We start from the raw sequence: 14,325 nt of genomic DNA, 5'->3' as shown, positions 1-14,325 counted from the left end.
ATAGGGGAAGAAATACCACAAGCACTTGTTTAACTATCACAAAGATCATAATATATAAGGAATACAGGCTACAGAATTATTGAGTTCTATAAATAATATACCTAGTAAAGAGAGAAGACTAAAATTCTGGCTCTATTATTGTTCCTAATTTGGTTGAAATAAAAAGGAATTAAATACCTTGACTAGGTATCTACTATTTGGTTGTTTCATTTGTCAAACCAATGGCTGTTGTGTTTTTGTGTTTAATCAGTTATTTATTTACCAATACATAATTCATGTATATATAATAAAAAAAAAAAATGTTGATCTACCAAAATAAATAGCACTAAATAGTGATTAGGTACCCAATATTAATGACACTTAGAACATTGTTACAGTTTTAAGAAAAAGAAAACTAAAAAATACATGTAGTTTATAGTCTTTATTCTTTAATCATTATTCATCATAAATTTCAAATTTTCATTCTTCATTGCTAAACAAACAATATGAAACTTAAGCCTGAAATTTTCCAATAAATTAATTTACATACTCGGATGTCTTCACTTAAAATATTTTATTTCAAACATGTTTAAAACAAAGTATTTAACAATTTTTTTTATTATTATTTTATATTTAAAATTTTTTTTAATTTTTATATTAAATTTACTAACCACAAAAATCTAAAGGAAAATTGCTCATATCAAGAAACTCTTCATCCAGCCACGACCTCTACAAAGCAAACCTCCAATTGCAAAACCATCTGAATAATCTATCCTATTGGTTCCATCCACTCATGGAAAATTATAATCAATAATACTGAATCAGTTCGTCATATCTACCCTGTATCCAGGAGACTGCCCCCTCCATAATGTTTAACAACATAATCATACCTCAGATCCTTAGACAAGAGTAGTCAAATATCTTGGTCTACTGCTTGACAAGACTCCCTTGGGGTCCTCACCTTAAAAATAAATGTAAAAAACTGGACAGCTACTTATCTTAAAACCACTTCTGAAATAAAAAAAAAAACATTTCCAACCTTCTACAATTATATTTATATAAGAGTCTACTTCAACCTGTATGATCCCAGGACCAGACCTGAAACTTGTTTAAACTAATTTTTTCATCAATAAATAAATAAATTATAAGTCTTAGAGAAGTATTAATAATATTATCTATAAAAATTATTTTTTTTTTTTTTTAATTATTTTTCAATATATTTTAAATTATGATTATAATAAATATATATATATTAATTGTTAATATAATTTCATTTTATAAATTTATAATTAATTTTACATCTACTAATTCACTAAATTTCCAGTCAATGGCGACAAATATTTCATGAAAATATATAAGCTCATGTATCGTAACTACACAGATCTTAACATCATTTGAATGATAAATATACTTGTGAATAAAATGTGTGTCGGAAACACTATTATATATTAATATATAATTTACTACTGATCAGTAGATCTACAATAAAAACAATTCTATACATATATTCAATTGCATTATAAATTTTTAAAAATTAAAAATCAAAATACAAATTAGTATAATCTATTCGCAGCAACACTTTTCATTTTTTTTGCTACCTTTCTTTTTTTCTTCTTTCCATTTTTTATATGCTTCATCATCTAATTCAACATATGGTATGTTATCCATAGTATGGCGTTCTGGGTCTAAATTCAATTCTTAAACATAAAAATACAATCCAATTAATAATAATTATTATTTTCCAGGTATAAATTTAAAAAAAATGGTAATTAAATTATAAAACAAAAATTGTAATTTAATATGAAATAGGAACTCACTAAATTTTTTTTCATTAACTCTTTCTGCTTGTACAACTTGAGTCCTTAGTTCATGCTCAACATCTTGAGCAAAGGTTAAAAGCTATACAAAAATAAAACCATGTAATATGATATTCATAGACATATGCAAATTAAATGCAATAAATAAATAAAAAAATAGATATTTTAAATATTATCTCAAATCAAAACAAGAACATTTTTTTTTTAATGCTTAAATAATATTTATGATTTTATGAATAAATCAAAATAATTTCAGATAGATTTACTATATTATAAAAAAATTTAACAACTATTTAGACTTATCATAATGATTAGTTTTATATTATATTACATCTTAAAATTAGATTAAAACTATAAAGCTTAATAAGTTATTTTAATTATCATACATTCTGAACCATAACAGGATCTGAGACAGTTTTATTTTTTTTGAATTCCTCATTAATTTGATGTTTGGCAGCTGAAAATAATGATAAAAAATCAATTATATTTGTTTAATTATTTCCTATGATTGTTGGAGTATAATATTTTTTATTCTGTTTAATAGAAAATTTAAGAGCAGTGAAAATATAATTATAAATGATAATAAAAAGGCTACGTTATTAAGATAGTTTTAATAGTATTTATCATTAATCTACTTATAATAAATTTATATAATGATTTATGAGTACCATTTAACATTTGAGTATCATTTCTAAAACATAGTAGTCTAGCTCTATGTACCAATTTGAAAGTAGTGAGTACCTGAAATAAAATTAAATCATATTTAATCATACAGTACAAATAGTATACATATTTATAATTACATTTATAAAACGATTTCCATTAATGTGTGACTTACTTGTTTTCTAATTTCGTTTGATGCCATATTAAAATGAATAAAATTGTTAAAGATTTATGATTTATAACATAAATATTTCAGACAAATATAACTTATAAGTAGTACTTGATATAAAAATTTTAAAATGTGTTATGAATTACATAATGTTATGACACAATTATTGCTTTAGAAGTACCAAGTTGAATACTAAATTCTAAGTAAGTTAAAATTACTGATTGGTGCTTTTGTAAAATTGAATATATTTATTTTTACTTTTGAAAAAAAAATAATAATGATAAGTTATCTGATAATAGATCAAATTTTTTATCATAACTAGTTTTTTAAATTGTGGTTGTCGACTTATCATATTTACTTTTTAAGATAACCATTATAGTATTTATCTGTTGTCATCACTCGTCAGAATAGATAGACAAGTCTTGTCTGTAATTTTATTTTCTATCGAAATAAATATCAATGTTATTTAAAAGTTTTGTCAATTACTAACATCAAAATATTAATATGTTAATTTTAATATTATTATTTATTTGAACTTTAAAAGAAAAGATATTTTTAATTAAGGTTAATTATCAAAATATTTATTGCACATTGCAGAATTTTAATTTTTATTGTGTAGTTACATGAAATTATTATAGGCAGTACATTATTAAAACAATGTATTATTGTGATACTGAAGACCAAGAATTAATCCATAACCAAAACCTCGAGTCATGTATGCTAGATAATATTAATATTAAAAATCAGTTAAACATTTATGATTTAGACACGAAAGCTGATAATACAACACATGAAACCAAAAGAAAACCTTTTAAAATTCCTGATCACATTTCATCAATTGAATGTAATAGTCAATATATTTTGTATTCATTATATAAAATTTAAGTATTATGTATAATATATATATGTTTAATTGAAAATGTTATAGGTGATGGAAGTGTTAAATATAATTGTACTGTTTGCAAAAAGACTTTTAATTCAAAAAAGAATTGTTTTTATCATTTAACATGTAATGGAGATGGAATTAAAAAACCGTTGATTTGTTATAAATGTAATAAATCATTTAAAATCCAATCACATTTAGATTATCATATGCTAACACATTCAGGTAAATTTATATATTTTATACCTACATTTTCTTTAAAAATTGTTTTCTAGTTGTATAAACGTTAGTAATGGAAAAAAAATCTACTTATTGATTGATAATTTTTTATTTTTTCTCTAAAAATTTATTTCATGAAAAATAAAATACCAATTGCATATACAAAAAATAAAATATTTTGTATCTATTTAACTAAAAAAAAGTTAATAATTATTATGATCTATATTTCAATATATTTCTAATTATTTTTTTGACATCATATTTTATTTTCTAAGAGTTAAATTCAAATATCTTTTATGATCTTAAGTTTTTATGTATAATATATATTTAGTATTTCAGTCTTTTTAATTTGTATTTTATTTCATTTTAAAATTTAGGCGAAAGACCATTTAAATGTATTGAATGTGATAAATGTTTTTTCACTAAATCTAAAATGATTGAACATAAAATAGTACATACAGGTAAGATTAAAAAAATTCAAATCATTTATGTTGTTATGCATTAGTGGTTTTCAACAGATTCCCTTAAGCTTTTTTTAAGAATTTTTATTAATTATACATAATAAAAATATAATATAATAAAATATTATTGATATGTAGCTGATACATATTAAAAGGACAATGTATTGGGTTTTAAAAAAGGTTGAAAATCACTTGTTTACAAATAAAATATAATTTATTAAAGTTTATATTATCTAATGCATTTCAGTACGATCTCATTTTTGTGCAATATGCACTAAAGGTTTCAAAAGAAAGCGATCATTAGAAGTGCATATGAAATCCCATGCTCTGGAAAAACCATTTCAATGTGCAACGTGCTTAAAATTTTTTAAAAACAAGCAATGTCTTAAAAAACATCACATTAGGAAACATTCTGGTAATTGTATATTATGTATATTGTATATAGTAATAACTAATTAGTAAACAGTTAACATATGTATGTTAAAAATAAAAATAAATGTTAATTATTATTAAAATATGCTATAAATTATTTTATATTTTTAAATTCAGAAAACAATATAAGTTTATTGTTCTTTTAGTTTTATTTAAATTGGCCTTAAAAATATATATTAATTTAGTTATATGCTTTATGTTGCAGGAACTAAAGCATTTTCATGTGACATCTGTAAACGAAAATTTAGTTTGAAAGATGCGTTGGTTTCACATCAAAAGACACATATATTCTCAACTCAATTTGCTTGTTATTTATGTAATCAACGTTTTAGAGAAAAACGTTACTTACAAAGACATCTTGGAACTCATAGTAGTAATAATTAAATATAAAATATTAATTATATTGATTATTATTGTTGAAATTATGATTTAATGGAATTTTATAGAAAAGAACATTTTGAACTGTCCTATATGTATGAAGAAGTTCACACGTAAAGACAACTTGGACCGTCATGTAAGAAATACTCACTTGGAATCCGAGAACATTAATATAAATGAACATGTTATTCGTGCTTCTGTTATTAAAGTTGTCAACAAGGTTGAATCATGTCCTGTTAGAGTAATTCAACATACTTAAATTGTTTTTTGTGTAAAGTATTTATAGATATATATATATATATATTAGTTGTATAATATTATATTATTATGTTACCGCTATAGTTATTATTATACTAATTTCTACCTCATTTATGTTTTCTTATATTGATTTACATAATTTATTATACAACATTATTTCAAAATAATTTAAATCATGGTTTTATAATCAAAAATTAGAAAGTCGCTGTCAGTCTTGAAAAAAAATAAATATTTTTTAAGTATTTTAAATGCAATAAATACTGATACAATTATATTATTTCATATTTGTATACGTTTTTAAAACACGTGTAACTCAAAATGAATATTTCGTGACAATTGTTTCAAAGCTAAAATGTGGTGGTGGTATGCACTCCGATTTAGACTTATATATAAAAATAGGTGAGTTAGTAGATAAATTAGTAAAATCACATTTCAATTCAAGTATTGGATAATATGATGTAAACGTAACAGTTTACGTATTTTTACTATTTATATGTACATTTATTACGTAAATGTAGAACATAAATTCTATTTTTGTAAATTATTTTTAAAGTTAAACTTTCACTGAATGGGCTGATGGATGATGTATTTATAATTTTAATACGATTTTTAATTTTTTAATGGTAATAAAGTCGAGTAGTGAGTACGTCCCTTTTTAATAAGTGTTAATTATTAATACTTCGAGCCGGTTTGATCGTCACGCAGACTGGTGGAGAAATTAGTGTGAGGTGTTTTACGGGACGTTTTTTTGCGGTAGTTTGGACTCCTTATCACTAGTCTTCGTAATTTAATAATTTTATAGGTACCTATTTCACGTTATAATTAACGTGTATTTAATATTTATTACTAATATTAATACACGTTGCCACCTTGGTTTTGAATTTTTGATGATGAAAATACGACAATTATTGCCTATGAGTAATTCTATTCGCTAATCGTTATATTTATGATTGGTAATTGATAACACTCATTGAAATCAATTTGTATTGTTGATAATACATATTATTATTATGGAGACTTGTAATAAAAATTCAAAATAATCACTTCGATGATATAATAGTTTAATGTTGACATTCGAGTACCGAATGTTGTATACGTTGAAGAGTTTTGAAGAACAATGTAATGATACAATGATTTTCAATTGATATATCTTGTAACCATTAACATTTTGACTTTCAATTATGGCCTCAAAGCTTACTCCAAAAGTAAAAAAGAAGCAAAGAAACAAAAATTAAAAAAAAACGAGTAATTAAAATTCTATGTTGCTTTAGATTAATACATTTTTAAAATATCACTGACTGAATTTAAATTTTTCTATGTATTTTGTGTAGTAAAAACGATGTAGTTGTCCACGAAAAAGATTGGTTTATGCGATTTGATGCACCTTTGAAAATTATTTTAACTGCAAGGTTTTTTGCTGCGTTCCTCGTTCATATTTCAGACTGTGATGAAACATTTAACTACTGGGAACCGGTAAATTCAATAGCATTATTTTTGTAGTTAAAATGATATATTATTTTTGACTTAATTCTCAAATAAATTGATTTATTAATTTTTAATTTTCTGTTTTAGACTCATTATTTTGTTTTCAACAGTGGTTTTCAAACCTGGGAATATGCGCCTCCTTATGCACTTCGATCATATTTATACATACTTATTCATGCAGTCCCTGTATACCTTTACAAAGCCTTGTTTAATACAAGAAAAATCATGTTGTTTTATTTAATACGCTGTGTACTTGCATTATTGAGTTCTCTATGTGAACTATACTTTTACAAGTATGTTTAATATTAAACATAATTGAATGCAGTGGCATGCTCAAATTTTTTAAATAGGGTCGGATTAATACAATTTTTATTTATTAAATGTTCTATATTTAATGTATGTATATATTATATGTAGACTTTGTTTATATTCAATTAAGAAAATAAAATCAATGGTGCAGTTAATATAATATAATCCCATCATCGCCCTGAGCATGCTTCTGATTGATTTTTGTTTATTTAATAATGATATTTATCTTATTAACTTTTTTAGAGCTATATCAAAAAAAATTTCATCCACTGTTAGCAATTATTACTTATTCATAACAGTTTTTAGCCCTGGAATGTTCATTGCCTCTACTGCATATTTGCCTTCAAGTTTTTCTATGTGAGAATAAAATTTAAATATTTTTGAAGTACATAAATTGATTAAAACATTTTTTTTCTAGGTACATGACTTTCTTAATTATTGGTGCATGGTTAAATAAAAATTATGAATTGGCAATTTTTACAACTGCACTGTCGACATTTTTAAGTTGGCCTTTTTCATGTCTAATTGGGTTAGTAAGATATATTTAATTTATCTTATTATTTATTCATTTTTAGATTCACTTTACTTTTACTCTATTCGGAATAAGAAGAGGCTTTGGGGGGCAACCAGTTTACGTCGACACCCATACGCACAAGTCAGCCACAAAATTCTTTTCTTATTCTGAATAGTGTATTGTAATAATTTAATAATAACTTGATGAAATTGTGTTATAAAATCTTAATAATAATAAAAAAATAACATGTTAAAAAATTGATACTCCTAATAATATGATACTTCAGAAAGAATGTCTTAAGATAAATAATATATTTTTAATTTTGTGTTTAATTTTAGATTACCACTTGCATGTGATATCATTTTCAGAAACAAAAAGTATGTGTTATTCATTAAATGGTGTTTAATATCATTAGGATCTATTTTAGTAAGTGCATATAAATATTTATATTTTTTATGATATAGCATATAATATAAGTATACTGCTTTATAGGTTTATCAAGTCGCTACAGATTCATATTTTTATGGAAAACTTGTAATAGCTCCTTTTAATATTGTTTTTTATAATATATTCACGAGTCATGGTCCTGATTTGTATGGTACTGAACATTGGAGCTTTTATATACTTAATGGTATTCTTAATTTCAATGTTGTATTTATACTATCACTTATGGCTCCTATTGCTATTCTGTTGAAAAAGGTATGTATATTAATTTTTAAAATAAAATAATTTTTTATAATATTTATTATTGTAATAAACTAATAGATAATAGGTAATAGTATATTTAATTGTTATAAATATAGTTTTTTTTTTGTGATTTATGATAATTAATTAATACTAATTAGTAATTATAAACAAAATTTATATATGTTATAATAAATTATATAAATATAATTGATCAAATTGTTTCATTAGATTCTTACAAAACTTGGGATCAGATTTTCTAAACAAAGCAATATTAATAATAATTTAATATGGATATTGTATTTATCACCATTATATTTATGGATTTTTGTATTTATATTACAACCACATAAGGTAAAGTATGTTTTTATTAACTCTGTGAATAATTATTTTATTAAAATTAAAATAGATAAATTATAATCTGTATTATGTGTACAATAAACAAATATGATATATAAAGAATAATTTATAAAATAATAATAGTAGAAGGAAAGAGCTGACTTCAGTGACAGAACCTTCAGAAAGCGGTATATAGTTAGGGATTTAATAAATTCTTGTACCAGCATGATCTTTTTAACCAATGAGAGATTTTCAGCAATGTTTTTTTTTCTTTGAATTATTTTAAGTAGGTTGGTATGAGTTGCTAGTTTGGTATAAAAACATTTTGTAGTGATTAAATGTAACCATGTTGATGATTTTCATGCTAAAGTTACTGTGGTGTGAGTTGTTAGAAATGTATTAAGGGGCAGAGGCTTTGTAAATAGAGAGTAATGGATTGAAATACCTGCATTTTTTTAATTTGGTACAACCTTATATCTAATCCAGAAACCCAAGTAGGTCTCAGTATTGATTTGTAAATATACAATAGTTCTTTATGAATATTTGGATGTTTAATATAGTATAATATATATATATATATGTATATCAGTTATAATTTTATAATGAATTATAATTTTTTTTTTTTTTTTTTTTTAGGAAGAAAGATTTTTATTTCCTGTTTATCCATTAATACAATTGGCATCTTCTATATTATTAGAATTTATTAAAGATATGAATTTACATTCAAGTGTTATTCACCGTTTTAATTTTCTAAAGCTGTATAACAAGTTGGTTGATAATGTTTATATACCTTTTCTCTTTGTATTTTTATTAATGGGATTGTCACGAAGCACTCTTTTAGTTAAAGGTTTGTTTTTTAATGTAAACTTTATAAAAAAAAAAATATAAAATAAATACCAAGAAACAGTGTTGTAGCTAAAGATAGATAAAGAAAAACAACCCTCCTAAAAATTTGTGGAAAATATAATAATTATTTTTTGAGTAAACAATAAACATATTATAGAAGACGTTTACCACGTATTGGTGATGACATTTGTATTAGGGTTACTCCAAAAGTCCAAACATGTATTTACCTCATTAACGTAACCACCAGCTTATGAGTGGTCTTAATTAGATCCCTCTATAAACTATATACCAAATTATTATCCAGCTCCCACTAACAAAAATCCTGGCTATACCACTGTACTGAAAGCTTATGAGTATGTATAATGTGTATAATATGTTTTTTGTATATTATGTTTAGCATATCATGCACCTATTGATACATATACACAATTGAGTAATGATTATCTTACACTACCTGAATCAGATGTAATAAATGTTTGTGTTGGCAAAGAATGGCATAGATATCCTTCATCATTTTTTTTACCAAATGATAGGTAAGTATATACTATATTTTTAAATTCTTATTAATTTCATACTATGTGAAAACAGTCTGTTATACCTAATATTTGTAAATTTTTTATTATAGATGGAAAATGCATTTTATTAGATCAGAATTCCGAGGACTTTTACCTGGTCGTTTTAGTCAAGAATCTTTGCACAAAGTTATTGAAAATTATAATGATCAAAATAAAGAAGAGTTAGATAAATATGTAAGTGTATTCAATTTTACTGAAATTCATTAATTCCTTACCTATGTAATTTAAGATGTACAAGTTAATAAAGTAAACTATTGTACTTTTACTGATGTTACTTAAATTTCAGAGTGATATTAGACTATGTCATTTCCTAATAGATCTGAATAACAATCAAAGTTCAGAATTGGAACCTAATTATTCTGAAAATAATTTGCAATGGACTATTTGGAAATCCATACCATTTTTAGATAGTAAAAAGTAAGAATTTAAAACAGTTATATTCTTAAATAGTAATTTTTTTGTACAAATCAAGTACTTATATAAAACAAAATTAACATTTTTTAATCAATTTTTTTAACATCATTTCACTATTACATTACAGAACACCAACTTTATACAGGACATTTTATTTTCCATTTTTCTGGGAAGAAAATGTTAAGTTTTCTTCTTATAATCTTCTTATGCGAAATGATTTTAATAAAATGAATACTAAACCACAGGCAGAGAATGGTTCACCAATAAACTACGGGTTTTAGACAAGTAAATTTATAAATAAATATAATTTTAATTTTAATAATATAATGATATAAATTAAATTGTTTTATGTTGTATATTTAGGTGTCAATGAGGTTATTGTACTATTGTTTAATTATCTATTTGAAGTCTTAGCATTAAAAGGTTTCATGTGATACATACCATATTTATATCTCTGTACACCAACACAGTTATTGATAAGTACACTGCCAAACAATATTCTATAGGTTATAGTTTTAGTTTTTTATATGTTATATTGCTGAATCTTAGTAACTTTGATTAGCAATTTTTTACAAGTGTACATAAAGATTACCATTATCAGAATAAATCGGTATAGCCATAAATTATGATTAAGGACCGGATTTATATTCTTTTAAAACATCTAAAATATGATACTAATAGTTTTTAAAAAAAAACCTTCAAATGTTCTCATTATATTCTCTTAAAAATTTAAAAATTATGCCAAAATAATCAATAAATATCAATATAACATGCAAATTTTTTTATTTATTTTTTTTTATAATATTCCTTTGATTAATTAGTGAAGTATTATACTTGCGTATTTTAAACGAAATAATATTGGACTATGTAAGAGGGATAAATCCCTTCTAAGTACTAAGAATTTAATATATTATAACAATAAAAACATTATTCCTTTGGTATATTTTAATTAAAATTTGTAATGAACACTTAAGTCACAGTATAAAAAAATCACAATTAATAGTACTATACACCTATTAATTAAAACATATTAAAATAAAACAAATTATTTAATAATAGATATTTTTTAAACAATAATTATTTAACTGTTGCTTACACTTACATAATTGAATTGCATTAAAGTAACTTAAATTGTAATTTATATTAAAAAATAAAAAATATTCTTTTTTATCAAAATGATAAAAAATATTTTCAAATATGCATAAAAAACGTTATTCTACGAACTCAGAATTGAACAAATTGTCCACATTTTTCACTCTCACAAACTTTATATGTAGAAACATATAAATCCGATCTTTAATTATAATAAACAAATTTCATTGTTTTATTTTTAAAAAGATTTCTTACTCAAATCTGTTATTTTTGTCTTACAAGTGTATAACATAACAAATTAATGCTTTGAAGTTCTCATTCAGCTTTGTTAAATTGTATTATAATATTAAATTGTACCTATTATTAAATCATAATATCAAAACTTAAGTTAAAAACTATTAGCTAAAGGGGAACCAGGTGTGTACATGGTGGTAGGGATTAGGGTTTTACTCCCCCTCCCAAAATTTAGATTTTGTATTATAAAAATACATATTTTTATAGGTATTACTTAAAAATTAATATTTAAATATACTGATGTTTTAAATAGTCCCATAATTGAAATTTTATAAACTTTTTGCTAAGTTAGATTATATAGGTATGAAAATGTATAACCTAAACCCATCCTCTCTCACCAAAATATTTTTTTTTGTGTGCTCGCTTGATGAGAACTTCTGAACGTAAGTTAATTATGCTATTGGGTAAGATGTCTTTTTAAGTGCTGGTTTCTATAAGTAGGAAATTTACGTCTATCATTTACCAAATATATGATTTTAAATTAAAAATGACATAACCAAACTTCTTTTTATAATTCTATAGCTTATAATTGTTGTATCTTTTTTAAATTAGTGGTAATTTAAAGGTATTTGTAAATTAATAAAATTAATTATTAATATATTTTCTCCTTTATAAATTTAGGTGTCCAATCAGACAACTATCATATTATTACACTTTCTTGATAGATAAAATAAAAATTATATTCTCGACATTTTTTCAGCTTTATTATCTTTAGCAAAGTTTAAAATTATAATACTATTTGGACATGAAAACTGGCTTATTTTATATTTAAAGATAAAATATTAATTACAATTTTAATAATTGTAAAAAAAATGATCTCATAATTTATTATGTTTTTAAATTTATTTAATTATTAAGCAATCATAATTGTATTCATCTTAAAATTATAAAATATATAAACTATACTGAAATATTAATTTTACATTTAGCATTAATACAGGTTTAATTTATGCTTTTGTATACTCAGTTTAAACTAAATAAATTTGTAATTTGGTCGACATTTGATTGTTTTTTAGTTCTTTAGATCTAATAAGTTACAATTAAATTTGTTTTTAATTTGATGACATTTAACTTGGAATTATTTATTTTAATTTATACATCGAAATTTACACATAAATGTGAAGTTAGTATTGTTATAAATAGTTTAACTACTTTAACTAACCTACTTAGTACTTAGTAATATTTATATATATATTATTATTCTATTATTGAAATAAAAAAATAAATAAATTATTGTTTATAAATATTTTATACCATTTTTATATAACGAAATCCATTTTCTTAAATATTAAAAAAGTCGTATTATTTTTTAGAATAAATTATAATACAATTATAATACATGTGGTAATTTGAACTTTAACTTTAGTTTTTTTTTTGTTATTTATCACTTATTTATTGCAAACAACATATTAAAATGTACCTAGTCCTAAAAATTACTCACCCAACTAGTTAGTGCACGACTATTTGAATTTAAAACTAAGCAAATTTTATTTAATTGTATTCCATTTAATTTTCATCATATAATTAATAATGAATATACAAATACAATAGTTTTTGGGGAAAAAAAAATCCATTCTGCTAGGAAAAGATAAAAAATAAATAAATCCGTATTTGTATTTATTAATATTTAGTTTTGGAAAAAAATTAGTTAGACTCGGTAGTCCTTAAACCTTTAAGTAGCTCTTTTATCGAACATTAGAGCATGCAATTGAATATTTACCCAGCCACGTCATATGGTGTCCCGCCTATGGGTTAAAGCGATTTCGAAGTCATCCGGAGTTTGTTGACATAGAACTACTGAACTTGACATGTGTGTTGTGTTATAGTTACACCGTGGTTGTGTGTGTGTGTACTTGTGAATGTGTGTGCTGTTGACTGTAATATGTAGGTATTAACTACTGACGTATGTTTATGGTTTTTGCAATTGTATATTGGTGTGACATATCCATTATAGTATCTTACCTGCATAGGCGTAAGCTGAGGGAGGCAACTGCCCTCCCTCAAAAATTAAAATGTACCTATTTATTAAGTATATTTAGTCTCTTAGTATCTTTAAGTATACGGTATATCGACATAAAATAAATGTTGACCCCCTTAAGTTCTGACCATGCTACCTGCTACCTACCTACACGTATTATTGCTATTATATATAGAAGTTTAGATTTCACGAATTAATTATTAATGGTAAATTCTCATCGGCCAAAATTTTAAAATTACACTAAACTGATAAGTGATAATATTGTGATAGACTATTGAAGTATTAATGTTTGTTAGGTAAGTACTGATTTGCTTCGAATCTATAGAAATGTCAAATTGTTCGTTGACGTCAAACGTCAAATATAATCAAAATTGGTATAATTCATTACAATACCTACTTGTTATAGCTGAATTGCAACAACATTAATCGCGTTATTGCACGTAGGTGTTTCAGTATTATTACCAATCAATAATCATGTAAAGATTTAAGTTTTTTGAAAGCAAATTGAACTGCCAAGAACGCAAATACAAATTATT

The 14,325-nt window shown here is 23.4% G+C and overlaps 3 protein-coding genes across 4 annotated transcripts; 2 read left to right on the top strand and 1 right to left on the bottom strand.

The window, feature by feature from the left end:
• Positions 1 to 1,390: 1,390 nt before the first annotated feature.
• On the bottom strand, positions 1,391 to 2,877 carry LOC114126170 (complex III assembly factor LYRM7). The gene is made up of 5 exons (XM_027990060.2): positions 2,635 to 2,877; positions 2,465 to 2,537; positions 2,183 to 2,253; positions 1,797 to 1,878; positions 1,391 to 1,676 (listed from the first exon to the last, which is right to left on the bottom strand). Exons 1-5 carry the CDS (start codon positions 2,659 to 2,661, stop codon positions 1,543 to 1,545), a joined length of 387 nt encoding a protein of 128 aa, XP_027845861.2. The 5' UTR covers positions 2,662 to 2,877; the 3' UTR covers positions 1,391 to 1,542.
• A 151-nt stretch (positions 2,878 to 3,028) lies between these two features.
• Positions 3,029 to 5,536, top strand: LOC114126046 (gastrula zinc finger protein xLCGF3.1-like). Of its 2 annotated transcripts, none has more exons than XM_027989927.2 (6): positions 3,029 to 3,472; positions 3,557 to 3,736; positions 4,108 to 4,191; positions 4,439 to 4,606; positions 4,829 to 4,993; positions 5,070 to 5,536. In XM_027989927.2, the coding sequence occupies exons 1-6, from the start codon at positions 3,286 to 3,288 to the stop codon at positions 5,258 to 5,260; spliced, it is 975 nt and encodes a 324-aa protein (XP_027845728.2). In that variant the 5' UTR covers positions 3,029 to 3,285; the 3' UTR covers positions 5,261 to 5,536. The 2 variants fall into 2 exon arrangements, with proteins under 2 accessions (XP_027845728.2, XP_027845722.2); XM_027989921.2 differs by having other exon boundaries at positions 4,829 to 4,996.
• Positions 5,537 to 6,228: 692 nt separating this feature from the next.
• LOC114126237 (alpha-1,2-mannosyltransferase ALG9) lies at positions 6,229 to 13,057 on the top strand. The gene is given in 15 exon segments (XM_027990137.2): positions 6,229 to 6,474; positions 6,477 to 6,504; positions 6,591 to 6,732; positions 6,832 to 7,037; positions 7,297 to 7,410; positions 7,472 to 7,582; positions 7,906 to 7,993; positions 8,060 to 8,266; positions 8,483 to 8,605; positions 9,227 to 9,437; positions 9,834 to 9,969; positions 10,062 to 10,185; positions 10,298 to 10,428; positions 10,553 to 10,710; positions 10,789 to 13,057. Coding segments are annotated over 14 exon segments (1,809 nt in total). The 5' UTR covers positions 6,229 to 6,440; the 3' UTR covers positions 10,707 to 10,710; positions 10,789 to 13,057.
• The last annotated feature ends 1,268 nt before the right edge of the window (positions 13,058 to 14,325 follow it).

This window comes from Aphis gossypii, chromosome 1, assembly GCF_020184175.1.
Source record: "Aphis gossypii isolate Hap1 chromosome 1, ASM2018417v2, whole genome shotgun sequence".
Taxonomy (NCBI): domain Eukaryota; kingdom Metazoa; phylum Arthropoda; class Insecta; order Hemiptera; family Aphididae; genus Aphis; species Aphis gossypii.
This window is presented reverse-complemented; position numbering and strand designations above follow the sequence as displayed.

Coding starts and splice junctions, on each gene's coding strand:
- LOC114126170 (XM_027990060.2), bottom strand. CDS start 2,661: ATGGCATCAAACGAAATTAGAAAACAA. Junction 2,254..2,464: donor TGATACTCAAATGTTAAATG/GTACTCATAAAT, acceptor CATTATTTTCAG/CTGCCAAACATCAAATTAAT. Junction 1,879..2,182: donor ATCCTGTTATGGTTCAGAAT/GTATGATAATTA, acceptor ATTTTTGTATAG/CTTTTAACCTTTGCTCAAGA.
- LOC114126046 (XM_027989921.2), top strand. CDS start 3,286: ATGTATTATTGTGATACTGAAGACCAAGAATTAATCCATAACCAAAAC. Junction 3,473..3,556: donor TCACATTTCATCAATTGAAT/GTAATAGTCAAT, acceptor AAAATGTTATAG/GTGATGGAAGTGTTAAATAT. Junction 4,607..4,828: donor TCACATTAGGAAACATTCTG/GTAATTGTATAT, acceptor TTTATGTTGCAG/GAACTAAAGCATTTTCATGT.